General features: G+C 41.4%; 2 protein-coding genes across 3 annotated transcripts in view; one reads left to right on the top strand and one right to left on the bottom strand.

The window, feature by feature from the left end:
• LOC145454387 (protein smoothened-like) overlaps positions 1-15,703 on the bottom strand; it is a 36,468-nt gene that overhangs the window by 14,808 nt on the left and 5,957 nt on the right. For both annotated transcript variants that reach the window (XM_080332384.1, XM_080332385.1), the window contains exons 10-12: positions 14,581-14,675; positions 14,408-14,521; positions 13,475-13,586 (exon numbers count right to left, since the gene is read on the bottom strand). In XM_080332384.1, coding sequence (XP_080188510.1) covers positions 13,475-13,586; positions 14,408-14,521; positions 14,581-14,675 — 321 coding nt within the window. The remainder of the gene's footprint in view (positions 1-13,474; positions 13,587-14,407; positions 14,522-14,580; positions 14,676-15,703) is intronic.
• LOC145454388 (uncharacterized) lies at positions 6,397-13,449 on the top strand. Its single transcript, XM_080332386.1, has 5 exons — positions 6,397-7,442; positions 8,488-8,664; positions 9,439-9,657; positions 10,783-10,900; positions 10,958-13,449. Exons 1-5 carry the CDS (start codon positions 7,341-7,343, stop codon positions 12,679-12,681), a joined length of 2,340 nt encoding a protein of 779 aa, XP_080188512.1. The 5' UTR covers positions 6,397-7,340; the 3' UTR covers positions 12,682-13,449.

The following is a 15,703-nucleotide window of genomic DNA, read 5'->3' as shown; positions in this document are numbered from 1 at the left end:
GTTTCATTTAAAGGTCCTGGAATCTACGATCATAAAGCTACGAAAGCCGATTCTCTGTCGCCAGAAGGAACGCCTCTACACTCTTGGAATATTTCATTAATGTTATGTGTTGTGTTTTCGGTTATTTATAACCGAATATGTACTCGTTAACGTTTGTTTTGTACCGTTACTACCGTATCTAGCCCGTCTACTAGTTGTTTGTTTTTGTTATTATTACGTCATACAGACAAAATAGTTCTTACATTTCGAATTTGATTCACCCCATCACTAACGTTCGCTACTGATGAGAGTTAGTCGAAAAGCTTTTAGCGAATAAATTAACAATATGAAGTTATTGTTTCGCGTTATTCTGAAGTTCTGTACCACAAATCACTTGTTTAAATACTTTCGCAAACGGTACAGTGACCAACAATTGGAGATCCTGAATAAGTTGGTCAGAACTCGGGGGAAAATTCGAAATCTACGGTATCATGTAGCCTTTCTTAAGGCTTGTATAAAGAAAAGAGTTGTACCAAAGTTTCTGAAGACGAGGATAGAGAAATCGCGTGCTCGCATCAACTCCAGGATTGAGAGTGCATTTTTACATGATGAGATCGAGAACAGCGTAAAAGAGATGAGTACCGTAACTCAACGTTGTGCCAAGCTTAAGCAGCAGGCAGTGCAGTTTCTATCTTATTTTGACCTGATACGGTTTTGTCGTTATATGGCCAAAATTGATGCACGTAAAGAGGATGAGAAGGTACGGCAGAATGAGCGTAACATCAGCTTGCTTCTCAAGACACGATACGGTACCAAGGCAGTTGCTGGTAGTAAGGTTATTACCAACTTATCGGACTATGAGCTGAGTGACACAGAAGAGTTGGTACTATCTCTTGGTCTGGATTTTTCTGTGCCACCGACAGAAATCAAGCGTGAGGAAGTCTTTGCTGAATTTGAGGTATTACTTGGACAATTGTCACATCATCACCAGAAATTTGATGATGAAAGCAGAGCAAAGGAACACAGTGAGAAAATTGTGGCCCTTAAAGCCAAACTAAGTAGCTTAGCGCATGGTTTTTGTGGAACTCCAATCGACAGAAGTGATTTCACGATGACTTCCGATTGCTACAGGAGCATCAGATCCCTGAAATCCAATAAGTCAATTCACATAACCAAACCTGATAAAGGATCTGGTGTAGTCATTTTGAATAAGTGTGACTACATTTCTAAAATGGATTTAATTCTTGGCGACAAGTCTAAATTCGAAATCCTTGGCCCTGCGTGTGACAATGACAACACCTCCAAGATAGAAGCTCGTATTCAGCGTCTACTATTGACCCTCAAGAAGGCGGGAAAAATCTCTTCTGCTGAATACGACGACATCAGACCCACTGGCTCCATTCGACCACGTATGTATGGTCTTCCGAAGACCCATAAATCGAATGTACCCTTACGTCCGATACTATCGATGGTTGGATCAGCGTATCACAAAGTCGCGAAGTGGATTGCGAGATATCTTGAGCCGGTGAGTTTGTTCTATGGTGGTAACTGCATTCGTGACTCGTTCACATTTGCTGATACCATTCGTAATGTTGATCTCGATGAGTCCGAAATCTCTATGTGTTCGTTTGATATATCTAGTTTATTCACGAACGTGCCAGTTCAAGAGACTATAGAGATTTGTGCCAATGAACTCTATGGTGGTGTCCTTCCATCTCCTCCATTCTCAAGGTCTTCTTTTGTTAAATTAATGCGATTGATCACTTGTGATGTCGAATTTAGTTTCAATAACACCATATATACACAGATCGATGGTGTTGCAATGGGATCGCCGCTTGGTCCCATTCTGGCTAACATTTTTGTGGGGTATTACGAAAAACGGTTATTCGAAGATATTGATCGACCATTAATGTATCAAAGATATGTTGATGACACCTTCGCCATATTTGAAAATGAATCCCAGTGTGATTTGTTTCTGAGCAAATTGAATGGTCTTCACCCATCACTGAAATTCACCATGGAAAAAGAGGTCAATAATTCATTAGCATTCCTTGATGTTGTAGTGGAAAAGACGGGTGCTAATTTTGTTACATCAGTTTACCGTAAGCCTACATTCAGTGGGCAATACATTTCGTGGGATTCTTTCTGTCCAGTAAAACGTAAAGTAAATTTGATAAGAACTCTGGTACACAGGGCTCTGATGATTTGTAGTAAAGTCAAACTTGATTCTGAATTGGAGAACATTCGGTCAATCTTTCAGTCAAATGGTTATCCTGATCATATCATTAAAATGACCATAGATCGTAAACTCAAAGATTTCAGAAAAGTTAAACCGTTTGGACCTAGAAAATGTCCTGTTTATTTGCATCTTCCTTGGATTGGGAAAGTGTCCAACAGGTTTGAAAAACAAATTAAATCGTCAGTGAGCCATTGTTTTTCACAAGTAGAACCTCAGATAATCTTCATGACGAAATCTCTGATGCCTGCAACGCAAAAGGATGTGCTACCTGCGACAAATCAAAGCAACATAATATATGAATACACGTGCCGATGTGACAGTCGGTATGTAGGTCGCACGTCTCAGCGCTTGCAGCAAAGAATTCGCCAGCATGTCCCACGGCAAATTAGAATAAATATTGTTTCTCCAACTCCTTCATCGCAGTCTGTTGACACACTGCGTGATTATGATCAAGTTACTGCTTGTAATTCGGCTATTGGACAGCATCTCTTATCCCATCCAGAATGTGCTGATCATTACAATGACAGTCAATTTTCTATACTTGCTCGTGGCCGTTCTCTGTTTCATTTAAAGGTCCTGGAATCTACGATCATAAAGCTACGAAAGCCGATTCTCTGTCGCCAGAAGGAACGCCTCTACACTCTTGGAATATTTCATTAATGTTATGTGTTGTGTTTTCGGTTATTTATAACCGAATATGTACTCGTTAACGTTTGTTTTGTACCGTTACTACCGTATCTAGCCCGTCTACTAGTTGTTTGTTTTTGTTATTATTACGTCATACAGACAAAATAGTTCTTACATTTCGAATTTGATTCACCCCATCACTAACGTTCGCTACTGATGAGAGTTAGTCGAAAAGCTTTTAGCGAATAAATTAACAATATGAAGTTATTGTTTCGCGTTATTCTGAAGTTCTGTACCACAAATCACTTGTTTAAATACTTTCGCAAACGGTACAGTGACCAACAATTGGAGATCCTGAATAAGTTGGTCAGAACTCGGGGGAAAATTCGAAATCTACGGTATCATGTAGCCTTTCTTAAGGCTTGTATAAAGAAAAGAGTTGTACCAAAGTTTCTGAAGACGAGGATAGAGAAATCGCGTGCTCGCATCAACTCCAGGATTGAGAGTGCATTTTTACATGATGAGATCGAGAACAGCGTAAAAGAGATGAGTACCGTAACTCAACGTTGTGCCAAGCTTAAGCAGCAGGCAGTGCAGTTTCTATCTTATTTTGACCTGATACGGTTTTGTCGTTATATGGCCAAAATTGATGCACGTAAAGAGGATGAGAAGGTACGGCAGAATGAGCGTAACATCAGCTTGCTTCTCAAGACACGATACGGTACCAAGGCAGTTGCTGGTAGTAAGGTTATTACCAACTTATCGGACTATGAGCTGAGTGACACAGAAGAGTTGGTACTATCTCTTGGTCTGGATTTTTCTGTGCCACCGACAGAAATCAAGCGTGAGGAAGTCTTTGCTGAATTTGAGGTATTACTTGGACAATTGTCACATCATCACCAGAAATTTGATGATGAAAGCAGAGCAAAGGAACACAGTGAGAAAATTGTGGCCCTTAAAGCCAAACTAAGTAGCTTAGCGCATGGTTTTTGTGGAACTCCAATCGACAGAAGTGATTTCACGATGACTTCCGATTGCTACAGGAGCATCAGATCCCTGAAATCCAATAAGTCAATTCACATAACCAAACCTGATAAAGGATCTGGTGTAGTCATTTTGAATAAGTGTGACTACATTTCTAAAATGGATTTAATTCTTGGCGACAAGTCTAAATTCGAAATCCTTGGCCCTGCGTGTGACAATGACAACACCTCCAAGATAGAAGCTCGTATTCAGCGTCTACTATTGACCCTCAAGAAGGCGGGAAAAATCTCTTCTGCTGAATACGACGACATCAGACCCACTGGCTCCATTCGACCACGTATGTATGGTCTTCCGAAGACCCATAAATCGAATGTACCCTTACGTCCGATACTATCGATGGTTGGATCAGCGTATCACAAAGTCGCGAAGTGGATTGCGAGATATCTTGAGCCGGTGAGTTTGTTCTATGGTGGTAACTGCATTCGTGACTCGTTCACATTTGCTGATACCATTCGTAATGTTGATCTCGATGAGTCCGAAATCTCTATGTGTTCGTTTGATATATCTAGTTTATTCACGAACGTGCCAGTTCAAGAGACTATAGAGATTTGTGCCAATGAACTCTATGGTGGTGTCCTTCCATCTCCTCCATTCTCAAGGTCTTCTTTTGTTAAATTAATGCGATTGATCACTTGTGATGTCGAATTTAGTTTCAATAACACCATATATACACAGATCGATGGTGTTGCAATGGGATCGCCGCTTGGTCCCATTCTGGCTAACATTTTTGTGGGGTATTACGAAAAACGGTTATTCGAAGATATTGATCGACCATTAATGTATCAAAGATATGTTGATGACACCTTCGCCATATTTGAAAATGAATCCCAGTGTGATTTGTTTCTGAGCAAATTGAATGGTCTTCACCCATCACTGAAATTCACCATGGAAAAAGAGGTCAATAATTCATTAGCATTCCTTGATGTTGTAGTGGAAAAGACGGGTGCTAATTTTGTTACATCAGTTTACCGTAAGCCTACATTCAGTGGGCAATACATTTCGTGGGATTCTTTCTGTCCAGTAAAACGTAAAGTAAATTTGATAAGAACTCTGGTACACAGGGCTCTGATGATTTGTAGTAAAGTCAAACTTGATTCTGAATTGGAGAACATTCGGTCAATCTTTCAGTCAAATGGTTATCCTGATCATATCATTAAAATGACCATAGATCGTAAACTCAAAGATTTCAGAAAAGTTAAACCGTTTGGACCTAGAAAATGTCCTGTTTATTTGCATCTTCCTTGGATTGGGAAAGTGTCCAACAGGTTTGAAAAACAAATTAAATCGTCAGTGAGCCATTGTTTTTCACAAGTAGAACCTCAGATAATCTTCATGACGAAATCTCTGATGCCTGCAACGCAAAAGGATGTGCTACCTGCGACAAATCAAAGCAACATAATATATGAATACACGTGCCGATGTGACAGTCGGTATGTAGGTCGCACGTCTCAGCGCTTGCAGCAAAGAATTCGCCAGCATGTCCCACGGCAAATTAGAATAAATATTGTTTCTCCAACTCCTTCATCGCAGTCTGTTGACACACTGCGTGATTATGATCAAGTTACTGCTTGTAATTCGGCTATTGGACAGCATCTCTTATCCCATCCAGAATGTGCTGATCATTACAATGACAGTCAATTTTCTATACTTGCTCGTGGCCGTTCTCTGTTTCATTTAAAGGTCCTGGAATCTACGATCATAAAGCTACGAAAGCCGATTCTCTGTCGCCAGAAGGAACGCCTCTACACTCTTGGAATATTTCATTAATGTTATGTGTTGTGTTTTCGGTTATTTATAACCGAATATGTACTCGTTAACGTTTGTTTTGTACCGTTACTACCGTATCTAGCCCGTCTACTAGTTGTTTGTTTTTGTTATTATTACGTCATACAGACAAAATAGTTCTTACATTTCGAATTTGATTCACCCCATCACTAACGTTCGCTACTGATGAGAGTTAGTCGAAAAGCTTTTAGCGAATAAATTAACAATATGAAGTTATTGTTTCGCGTTATTTAAAAAATGTATACTATTGGACATGAATGTTTGTGGACATTGCCTACACTATATTTCATGGTTGACGAATAAAAGAATTTTCTCTCTCTGCTCGACAGTGGATGACAATTCGTTTTGTCCAATACTCCGTGAGAAAATCTCCTAGATCGTTGTTTTTAGTATTGAGCAGCGCGGTAAACAAGGGAGCGTGTCACAGAAATAGCACTAGCAGGAAAACAGTATATCGGAAGACAAACAATGCCGCACGTTTACTTGTACATACTTCTACAGGAAACACATTCTAATCGTGCTTCCTTGAAGCTAATCACCGAAATCAATGCACAGGACACCGAGCACGCTACATGAGATAAGCAGAGACGAGACCAGTCCGATACCAGCCACGTGTAAGATGAAGTCATACCAGCCCACTGACACAATCATCGAATCGAAAGACAGCGAGAGATGACGGGCACTTCCTGCCGAATGATGACAGTCACGGATTAATCACTCATGAATCTGTCAGCTTCCCGCAGCTGTAATTGTCAAATTTAGACTCTCGTAGCGAGAAAGGGAGCGCTGCATTGTCAACAGAACAATGAAAAAGTTGGTGGCAATCAAAACGCCGGTAGATAGGAAGTGGTCCAAACAACGACCAATTAGCACGTTGGTGTTGAATGTGAGGAGGACGTCGGCATGTGATAGAGTTACCGTTCTAAAAAGTAGTCTCGATAATACCAGTTGCCACATAAAGTGAAGGTCAGAGGGAATTTTCAAAGACAGAAATCTTGTTGCAGTATAAGCACATCGGAGTTAATCTCGGAGCAGCATAGTTAACGTTCAAGGTTAATTGAGTACGGATTTGGACTGTTTATTTACGTATTCATTTTAAAAACGAGACCATTTTACGGTAGCACCAGATATATCCTTAACGAAAAGCTTCAGTTAATTTAGATTGTTAGCATTGTAGCAGGTACAGCCTATGTTTCATCAAGCATAAGCTCGGAAACGACCAAGCATCGTTTACTTGTAATATTTACTTGCAAACATCTATTTTCTGTAGGCTGTACAAATGAGTAGGCTCAGCGCTCCTTCAGGATGCTAATATTCCTAAACTCCAAGAGACACACATGGAGTCTTTTGAGACATATGGAATAGACTAGGCGCCTAAATGCTTTTGTTTGATGTGTCTAGTCTCAGGAGTATTCACGTTATTTGGTTTCACCAGATATTTTCTGGAAACTAAATTTCAAGTTTCAGCATGGTACCAGCCTACCAGGACCAAGCTGTGTTTTATCAAGCAAATAACTGGGATACAGTAAACCTGACGTTTACTTGTAATATTTACTTTTAGATATCCATTTCCGCATAAGCTGTATAAAGGAATAGGCTAGGTGGCTGCTTTAGGATGCTCTTATTCAAAAATCCCAAGTGACATAGATGGACACTTTCGAGACAAATGGCAATGACTAGGAATCTGAATGCTTTTTGTCTGATGTGCATAGTCTCTGGAGTATTTGCATCAACCAATCAGACCGGGAAGGAAGAGTTCATACCAACAGTAAGTAGTGTAAGCCCGTGTGCCAACAAATCTAATCAAATCAAAACATCCTGGTCCGGTCTGTGCACAAGCGGAAACTATCACTATCATAGAGGAAACAAAGCAGACAGGATATAAAAAATGACCTGTACTTTGAATATGAATCATTGTACGTAGTAGTCATGATACTTCCACTAACTTGATTACCATCTGAATTTTATGCTCTATGTATCAGATATTCTGGCTCCTGGTTGGAAGTAGGAAGTTAGGGAACATTGTCTTTCCACTCTGGGCTTACAGGACAAAATCGTGTACCCGAATGGTTCCATTCCCATTCCGGCAGCAATAAGAGAAGACCTCTTTTACTGATATAGGACAAAGTGTAATTTTGTGCCCATAGTACCTTCACTACGACAAGCATGCAGTCTAGATTTTCACACAGGCGACACAGTCGGCCTAGATTCCACAACTAAGAATCGATTGCCTCTTCCACTAACTCTCACAACATATTTTCAAGAGTAATCTGACTTTGGAGTATGGCACACATCTAGCATGATACATTATCACCCGAATCCTCCAGGCTGACCCCTAAAGTATCTTAACCCTATCCCTACCAATTACCATTAACCCAGACGCTCCAGTGTCGCATACTCACATATCCATTGATTGTTATGTTATACAGATATTTATTTTGAAGGTGCTTCCTCAATAAGGAAGTACGCAATAACCTGAACAAATGATGTGTTTCGTTGATCAAATTTCAGCTCTAGGAAAATTAATGGACTCGGTCCCCTTGTGTAATCATCTTAATAAATGGTATAGCCCACTCGGTCTCACTGAGCAAGTGAAACGCCCTGCCCAGCAAATGAGATCTGCTCATAGACATATCTGCAAAAAAGTTACTACCACCACAGTTCTAATTTGAGTGTACTTTCTGAGAAAATGTTAATTTAGCTAGAGTCGGAAATTTCATATTAAAGAAGCGTCAATTATATAACCAAGAGCGATCGTAATGAAAATCCAGCAGCAGCCCACCAGTTTTAACCGCATATTTCCCTCTTTGCAGGCAGGAAGTCTCAAAGACCGGGATTGGATGACTTGGATCGATTGCGAAAAAAATGAAGACTGCATGAGAATGAGACTGCACTCGTGCGCATCCAATAGAACAAATGCAAGAATAGCATGCGGTACAAAGATATGGAAAGAAGAAATGCAAGACTGCTATACGTGCAGCAGTGGCTGGGTTAGTAGGACAAGTCATAATGTAGTCTGCAGTCCCATGTCACAGACACAACCAATTATTTGACGATAATAGGCTGATGAAAGTTGGGTTAATGATGCGGACACTGATAACCAATGTGCTGGTGCAGGACAAGCTAGTGGATAAAATTTAGAGAAGCATCAGAAGTGGTGGTACATATTATGAGCAAAAAAAAAGATTGCATTATTAAGTGGTTCTATTTCTACTAATTCTCCAATTCACTTTACAAGTGTGGAAACATTAAATACTTTCAACATTTCATTCAAATCTTACCAAGCGGATGTGTCTCGCGCGGGATGGATTTGCACTGTTTGTAGAAGTAAAATTGTGACTAGGATTGAAGTCCCTGCGTCAAGGTTATCGGATTTGGTTCCTAAATTACACCACTTCGAAGTAATTGCAGCCATTATGCGTTAGCTATGAAGAATGGGATGCGAAATCGCGGATACATCAAGAGATTTAATACGCTACGACTCAAAAGTACATTTACAGTAATTTCGGAATTTTCAGTATGTTCATATTATTCTAGTTCTATTTGGAGTAGTTTTGTCCTATCTCGAAAGACACTACAACTTGAGGCAATTCTGCTGCATCCTTCCATATCTACATGAGTAGTATAGCAGATAATTAGACTGCCTCAAAACAGCACCGTGTTGATGTTTTATGATAGCGTGTTGTACCACAGGTAAAGCGGGAAGGATTTCGTCCAGCGTATCGTTACAACAATACAAAACAATCGATTTTATTTACTCCCAGATCCCAGAAACTACGGATTGGTCAAACTGCGATGGAACTGGCTGCGGCGACACCACACAGACTATGATTGAAGCCTGCGGCAACATGGCGGTAAACCCTTCGTGCAAACGAGTCCTGACAAGATACTGCATGCCGAAAGACATATGCGACGGCACGTGGTCGTCTTGGACATCTAACAACGAGCCATGCCGGGCCACTTGTGAGACAGTACGATCGAGGGTGAGTTGAAATATTACTGAACAATGCTGCCGAGACCAGGGTTGTAACAACTTGAGTCATGACTCAACTCGAGACTCGACTTTTTGTTGAGTTGGATATGACTTGCACTCGAGTCATTGCGTATGACTCGAGTCTCGGATGGCCAAGACAGGGATTTACTTGTAACTTCGAAGAACAGTAAAGTTACCATATTACTCGTATCTCGTCTATCAATGCTGGTAAAAGAAAAATAAGGCGAGAGACTGTTGACATTGAAAAAATTAGTATATTGATAATTCCAGGCAATCGATATATCGCAAGCAGAGTTGTAAAAAGGTGGGTTAACAATCATGTGAACTCAAAAGTAAACTGTGAACATAACGACTCGGACTCAATTCTTAACACTATTGACTCGGACTAGATTCGGTGGTGAATTGAAAATGACTTGACTTGTGACTCGGAACCTTGTGACTCAGTTACAACCCTGGCTGAGACACAGAGGTGTCAGTTACAAAGTACTTCCACTTTCTCAGAGTATTTCAGTGGGGTTTTGCCTACTAGCACTACGTACATCCACTTCTACTTGAACAGTATCAGATAGAACTGCTGACTTTTTACAATTTAGATTTGATAAAGCGGGAAGTAGTTTTGTGACAAGTTTGCATCACTATTATGAGTGAAATTGCGGTATTGTGAGAAATAGCTCATGTGTCACGGACTCACGGTACCTGAATGTATTTTCAAAGATTGTTTTACCTATTTCTAGTGTCGTTGCTACTTTTGCGCTAGTAGCGACGATACATGTTGCCTTTTCGAAATCAGTCACTTCCGATTACATGCTAAAAGTATGGGACTCCATCACCAAATCTACTTTCCATACTATAGGTACTTATCTGGGTGGTTTTCCGACTCGTCATTTTCTATATCCACTTGAAGTTATTCGTGATAGTTCGACTGAAAAGGTAATTTTACACATAACAATTCAACTATGTCGTTTTCAAATAAGCAAGTCCGAGTCCAAGTAGAAAATGCCAAAAAGATCAATGGAATTTACTACTCCTTCATAAAAAGCGGATATCTTCTATGAAGTGTAATTCGAAGCAAGGCAGTGAATTATATGAGAGTAATAACATTCAATTTCCCCAGTCTATCACGCGGACATGCATGAAGAACGGATATGAGAGCGGCAACTGCGACAACTCGCAGAAACCATACATATTCACAAAACTGGAGCGGTGTCAACCAAAGAGCTGCATAACTACAGGTAATCACCCACAGATATGTTACAACTTCGCTCCTGCAGTAACGTATTTTCAAACAGCTGCAGCAACAACAACGCAAACGACAACATACAGATCAACGACAACTAAAGAACCTCCAACCACCGCAACATCTACTACTACCACCACCACCACCACAAAGAAACCTGCAGCTATCACAAATTGGAGCGCATGGAGCAAATGCAACGCCACCTGCGCTCAGAAGACCGCAATCCAGACAAGGACACGTAAATGCGTGTACCAAAATAATGGCGAACCAGCCAACGCCAACGAATGTCCCGGGATCAAGACGCAAGAAAAGACCTGCCAGTTACAGGAAGACAGCATTTGTTCGACTACGCAAGCAGAACAATCGACCAGGACAAAGGAGATTACAACTGCTGAAGTACAAACCGTGAAACCACGAATTCTTCCCAACTTTGACCGTGTGATCGCGACAGAGGCAACACACCAAAACACAACAGCATCAACAAGCGACATCAATGAATCAGGACTGACAAAAGAGCAATACCACATATTAGTAATAGCACTCGGTACGGCCGCATCTCTTCTGGTACTGATCGTTATTATATATCTTGCTTGCAGTAAACGTAGCGGAAAACGAAAAAGAAGACGCAAACTAGGCGAGATATCAGTGGTGGCGTTGGAGTCACACACCGGATTCATGGAAGGCATGGAGGAATACGGCTTCAAAAGCAGCATGATGCCGACAGACGGCTTGCTTGCGTCTATACGCCCACCAGAGGCCGAAAACAACGTGAATTCCGAGCTGGCATCGGCGCAACAGAATCAAAACTCGCATCACGTATACGAGGACATGAGACTGCCGACTTCAGAAGTACCGAATTTAAAGCCAGCCGGAGCTTCTCAAGTGAGCAGAAGCGCATCTCAAAGAGAGAGAACTGCTAATAATTCACCGTATGATGTAATGAGACGTAGAAGAAGTTGTTTCGTTGGCACACAAGATACACCGCGGAAAAAAGCTCCTCCGAAACCGCCGCGCAGGTCGATGCCTCAGCTCGATATACCACACAGGTATGAGCTTTCGGAAAGACCGGACACAGAACACGAAGACCACTCGCCCGCGCTAGACTTCATACAACAGATACGACCTCCGTCCACAACCCCACCCAGAACACCACAGCCGAACTTTCAAAACACACAGATCCCACAGGCCCCACCAAAATCAGCACCTGTATCGCCTGGAAATTTTTCTATGAACACTCTATATGCCGCACAAATACCTTTCATCAACTGCGTGCCTGGCTCGCTGCTGGTGCCTTACGGGAACATATCCATGATGGCGCCTATGGTACAAAGCGGTAGCGGGGAAGTAATATACATGCATTCTTTGACGCCGATGCATCACGTAAACGTGGGAACCGGCCTTGTAGCGCGTCACAGCGCAGTGTTGCATGGGACTGCTGAAGTCGCGAGTACACAGGAACAAAGATCACGGCCGACGCCGAAACCAAGACCTCACTCCACTGGTATTTTACCGACGGTCTCACTGACGGATGTAGCTTCTGTAGACACGCTCGCGCCGCAAATAGTCGAAAATACCAACACATCGCGGGTTGCCAGTCATTTAAACGACGCGGGCAGCACGCCGTATCAACTTAGATCGTTCAAACATCTGCACGGGACGCAAGAAATCGACATATCGACGACAAGAGAAAGTCTGGCTGAGGACAAGATTAATAACAACAAGATCGAGATCCCCGAAGACGCAAATGGGTACGTCGTAGCTTGCAATGACGAATAAGGACATCGATTTTCGAAACTTGACTCGACAAGACCTCTCTACTTCTTGCGATCAAAACATTTCTATTCACCCGGGCAGAAATCAAGTTGAAAGGAAGTTATGGGACTTTTAAAGGAGTATAATCGAACGCAACGAACGAAGCAGGCTGATAACTGCCTCACAGGCGAGGTTGGCATCCATATGGATGATCAAAAATTTAGGACAGGAAGCTGATAGCTAATGAATGGGTCATCACTCTCGGCCAGCTGTCATTACAGCCATATCGCTGGTTCAGTAACTGCTGATTAAAACAACGTCATGAAAACGTCATCATTTTTCATGACATCTTATAAATAAGGACTGCGTAGCATTTTAAGACATTGTCCTTCAAAACGAGTAAGGCAGTATGGCAACCTTCCTAACACACCTGACAGCCCTATCATTCAAGCTGAATATATAACAAGTAACAGATAGATCGTTTGACTTTGCACAACTGCCTCAGTGGCCCACTTTCATATTAAGACATTGTTTTATGACAGACCCACATCTTGAGAGCAAATTGCGTTTCCTAATGATACCGGACTTAATATTTTTGCATTTGCAGTCGTTTTTCTAGTATTTACACCATGGTAAGACTCTTGATGCATTGCTTGCATAATTTTGGTTCATTTGTATTACCATTGAATGTCAATCATTTCGTTATCCATTGTGATGTTGACTACTGAGACGCAAACGGCAGAATCGCTGCCGCTTAATTTGATTTAGAATAAAAATACGAATGAGTTTCTCGTCTTGTATCTACAACTACACTGACCTGCGACACACTGTTCAAATCAAAGTCCATTCCGATTGGATCTTCGTGAGATAGTGTGTGAGCGCTGAATTCCAGATCAGCCGGGTCCATATCACCATTGTCAGGTCCATCTCTACAACAAAAATGACAGCAGCTTCTTAGCGCCATACGTCCGTCAACTTGCAACTCTCCAGACCAAAGAGTTGGAGTCACAATTTTGAAGTTTTTTGATCACTCGGGGACCGTACTTCTAAATTTGCTAGATTGAAGTGACATGGCAAAATCAGAGTCGTAATATTCAATCAGATCCGATTGTACTGAGAAATATGACATGGCAAAATCAGAGTCGTAATATTCAATCAGATCCGATTGTACTGAGAAATAATACTCAGGAATCAATGCCATTATTATTTCAGTCCAATCCATCAATTATAACTGATAATGGACGCCAAAGTTTCATGCAGACTCGAAGCTAGGTCGCACACAGTGCAATGGTTAATTTCATTGCAGTGGGTTCCAATGGGGGTTGAAATCTGACCATTGCCGAGAGGTTTCTCTTGCAAGCACACCACTACCCAGACCGCACTTCAAGATTCAGCGAAAAGTGTAATATAATCGTAGAAGTCAAAAAAAACGTGACATACAGAAGACTTGAAATTTAGTCTCATGTTACCATCAACTCAAATGCAGTCGCAATTCGAATCTCAAGAGATGCAGACTCCCAAGGAAAAACTTGCCTAATAGGCTACTTCAGCGCAGCTTCAGATGCACAGTGCGAATGTGACGTTAGCACAAAGTGAAAAGACCCTAGCTCAATCTGCTTATAGCTGAGCAACTGTACACTTGTACATGTACATTGGGACTATGAAATCGAATCCTTCCCCACTCACCAAATTGTTGTATTATACATTATTATATCTGGCAGCAAGTGCCTACTCGGTCACATCAACTCACTCGCCGTTCCTTCTCTTCCCTAATCTCAGACGATGTCTGTTAGCGAAAGCTTTCGCGATAATCTTGCTCCTCCGCCGAATTCTCTTCATCTCATCATCGCTTCTGCCGATAAGCCTTAACGAGAAAGTCAACGATATTCGACCGGTACGTCAACGAGCGAATGTTACGCTTACTTAAACCAGGCTCTTCTCCAGTTTGCAAACGAGGCTTTCGTGTAAACCCAGGTGCTCATGACGATGCCGGTTCCAAACATCGCAAACAAGTGAAGCTGCAAGCGTACAGCATTTTTTATACACCACGTGCGCCCAACAGAAATTCACGGAATCCACAAGACTATTACCACGCTACAGGATTGCGGCGATATCCAGAGGTGGTCAAAGTAGCCAAGGCGTTAATACTTAGTAGAAGTAACATCGTAAATACAAGTAGAGATTGTCAAGTAAGTGAAAAAAAAGTATTCTAGGGCTAGTTTTGTCTAAAAACTGAAAACTGTTGAGTGGCAGATTTTGAAAAAACTTACTCTGAAAAGGTACAAGTACTTCTTACCGACTAACTGAAAATGTATCACCTAGACTACAGTGGAATGCTTGACGCTGCTATACAGGATTGTAATGACTCAAGTCATGACTCGACTCGAGTCCGACTCGAGTTACGATTTTCTGATGACTCGACTTGACTCGAGTCATTTATTCAAAATACCGTAATGACTTGACTCGAGTCATTCTGTGTATTGACTCGACTTGGACTCGAGTCATTACGCATGACTCGAACCAAGTCATTGACTCGAGACTCAGACCGACATTTCATTGTAATTCCGAAGCCAACACACTATTGGGATTTCGTCTGTTGGTACTGGTACTTGAAAATGCGACCATAAACTGCTAAAAGTGAGGAAAATTGGTATATTATAAATGCGAACCATTCGATATCCCCTAACAGAGTTATAAAAAGTGGGTTTACCAAGACTTCAACTGGAAACTGAGCAGTCAACACAATGACTTGGACTCGAGTCATAATTCCATGACTAGGACTCGGCACTCTGCTCGCTGACTTGGACTCGGACTTGACTCAGTTGTGAATTGAAATGACTCGACTTGACTCGAGTCAAAACTATAAAAGTGAGATTGACTTGTGACTCGGAGCCTTGTGTCTTGGTTACAACCCTGCTGCTATACTACCTTATAAGTCAAGACGTTTTAAGTATGAAAGTTAATATATTCAAAACTATTTCCTGCTTATAAAAATAACATATATAGCAAAAAGTAATTTGTCTGCTCACACCATAAAATTACCAGA

The sequence above is a fragment of the Botryllus schlosseri genome, chromosome 13 (genome assembly GCF_051294905.1).
Source record: "Botryllus schlosseri isolate E-star chromosome 13, Bs_hap1, whole genome shotgun sequence".
Classification (NCBI taxonomy): Eukaryota; Metazoa; Chordata; class Ascidiacea; order Stolidobranchia; family Styelidae; genus Botryllus; species Botryllus schlosseri.
This window is presented reverse-complemented; position numbering and strand designations above follow the sequence as displayed.

Bases quoted from the DNA above. Each gene is read 5' to 3' on its own strand.
- LOC145454388 (XM_080332386.1), top strand. From the start codon at position 7,341: ATGGCAATGACTAGGAATCTGAATGCTTTTTGTCTGATGTGCATAGTC. The intron at 7,443-8,487 runs GTAAGTAGTGTA...CCCTCTTTGCAG, and splicing joins AGGAAGAGTTCATACCAACA to GCAGGAAGTCTCAAAGACCG. The intron at 10,901-10,957 runs GTAATCACCCAC...ATTTTCAAACAG, and splicing joins AAAGAGCTGCATAACTACAG to CTGCAGCAACAACAACGCAA.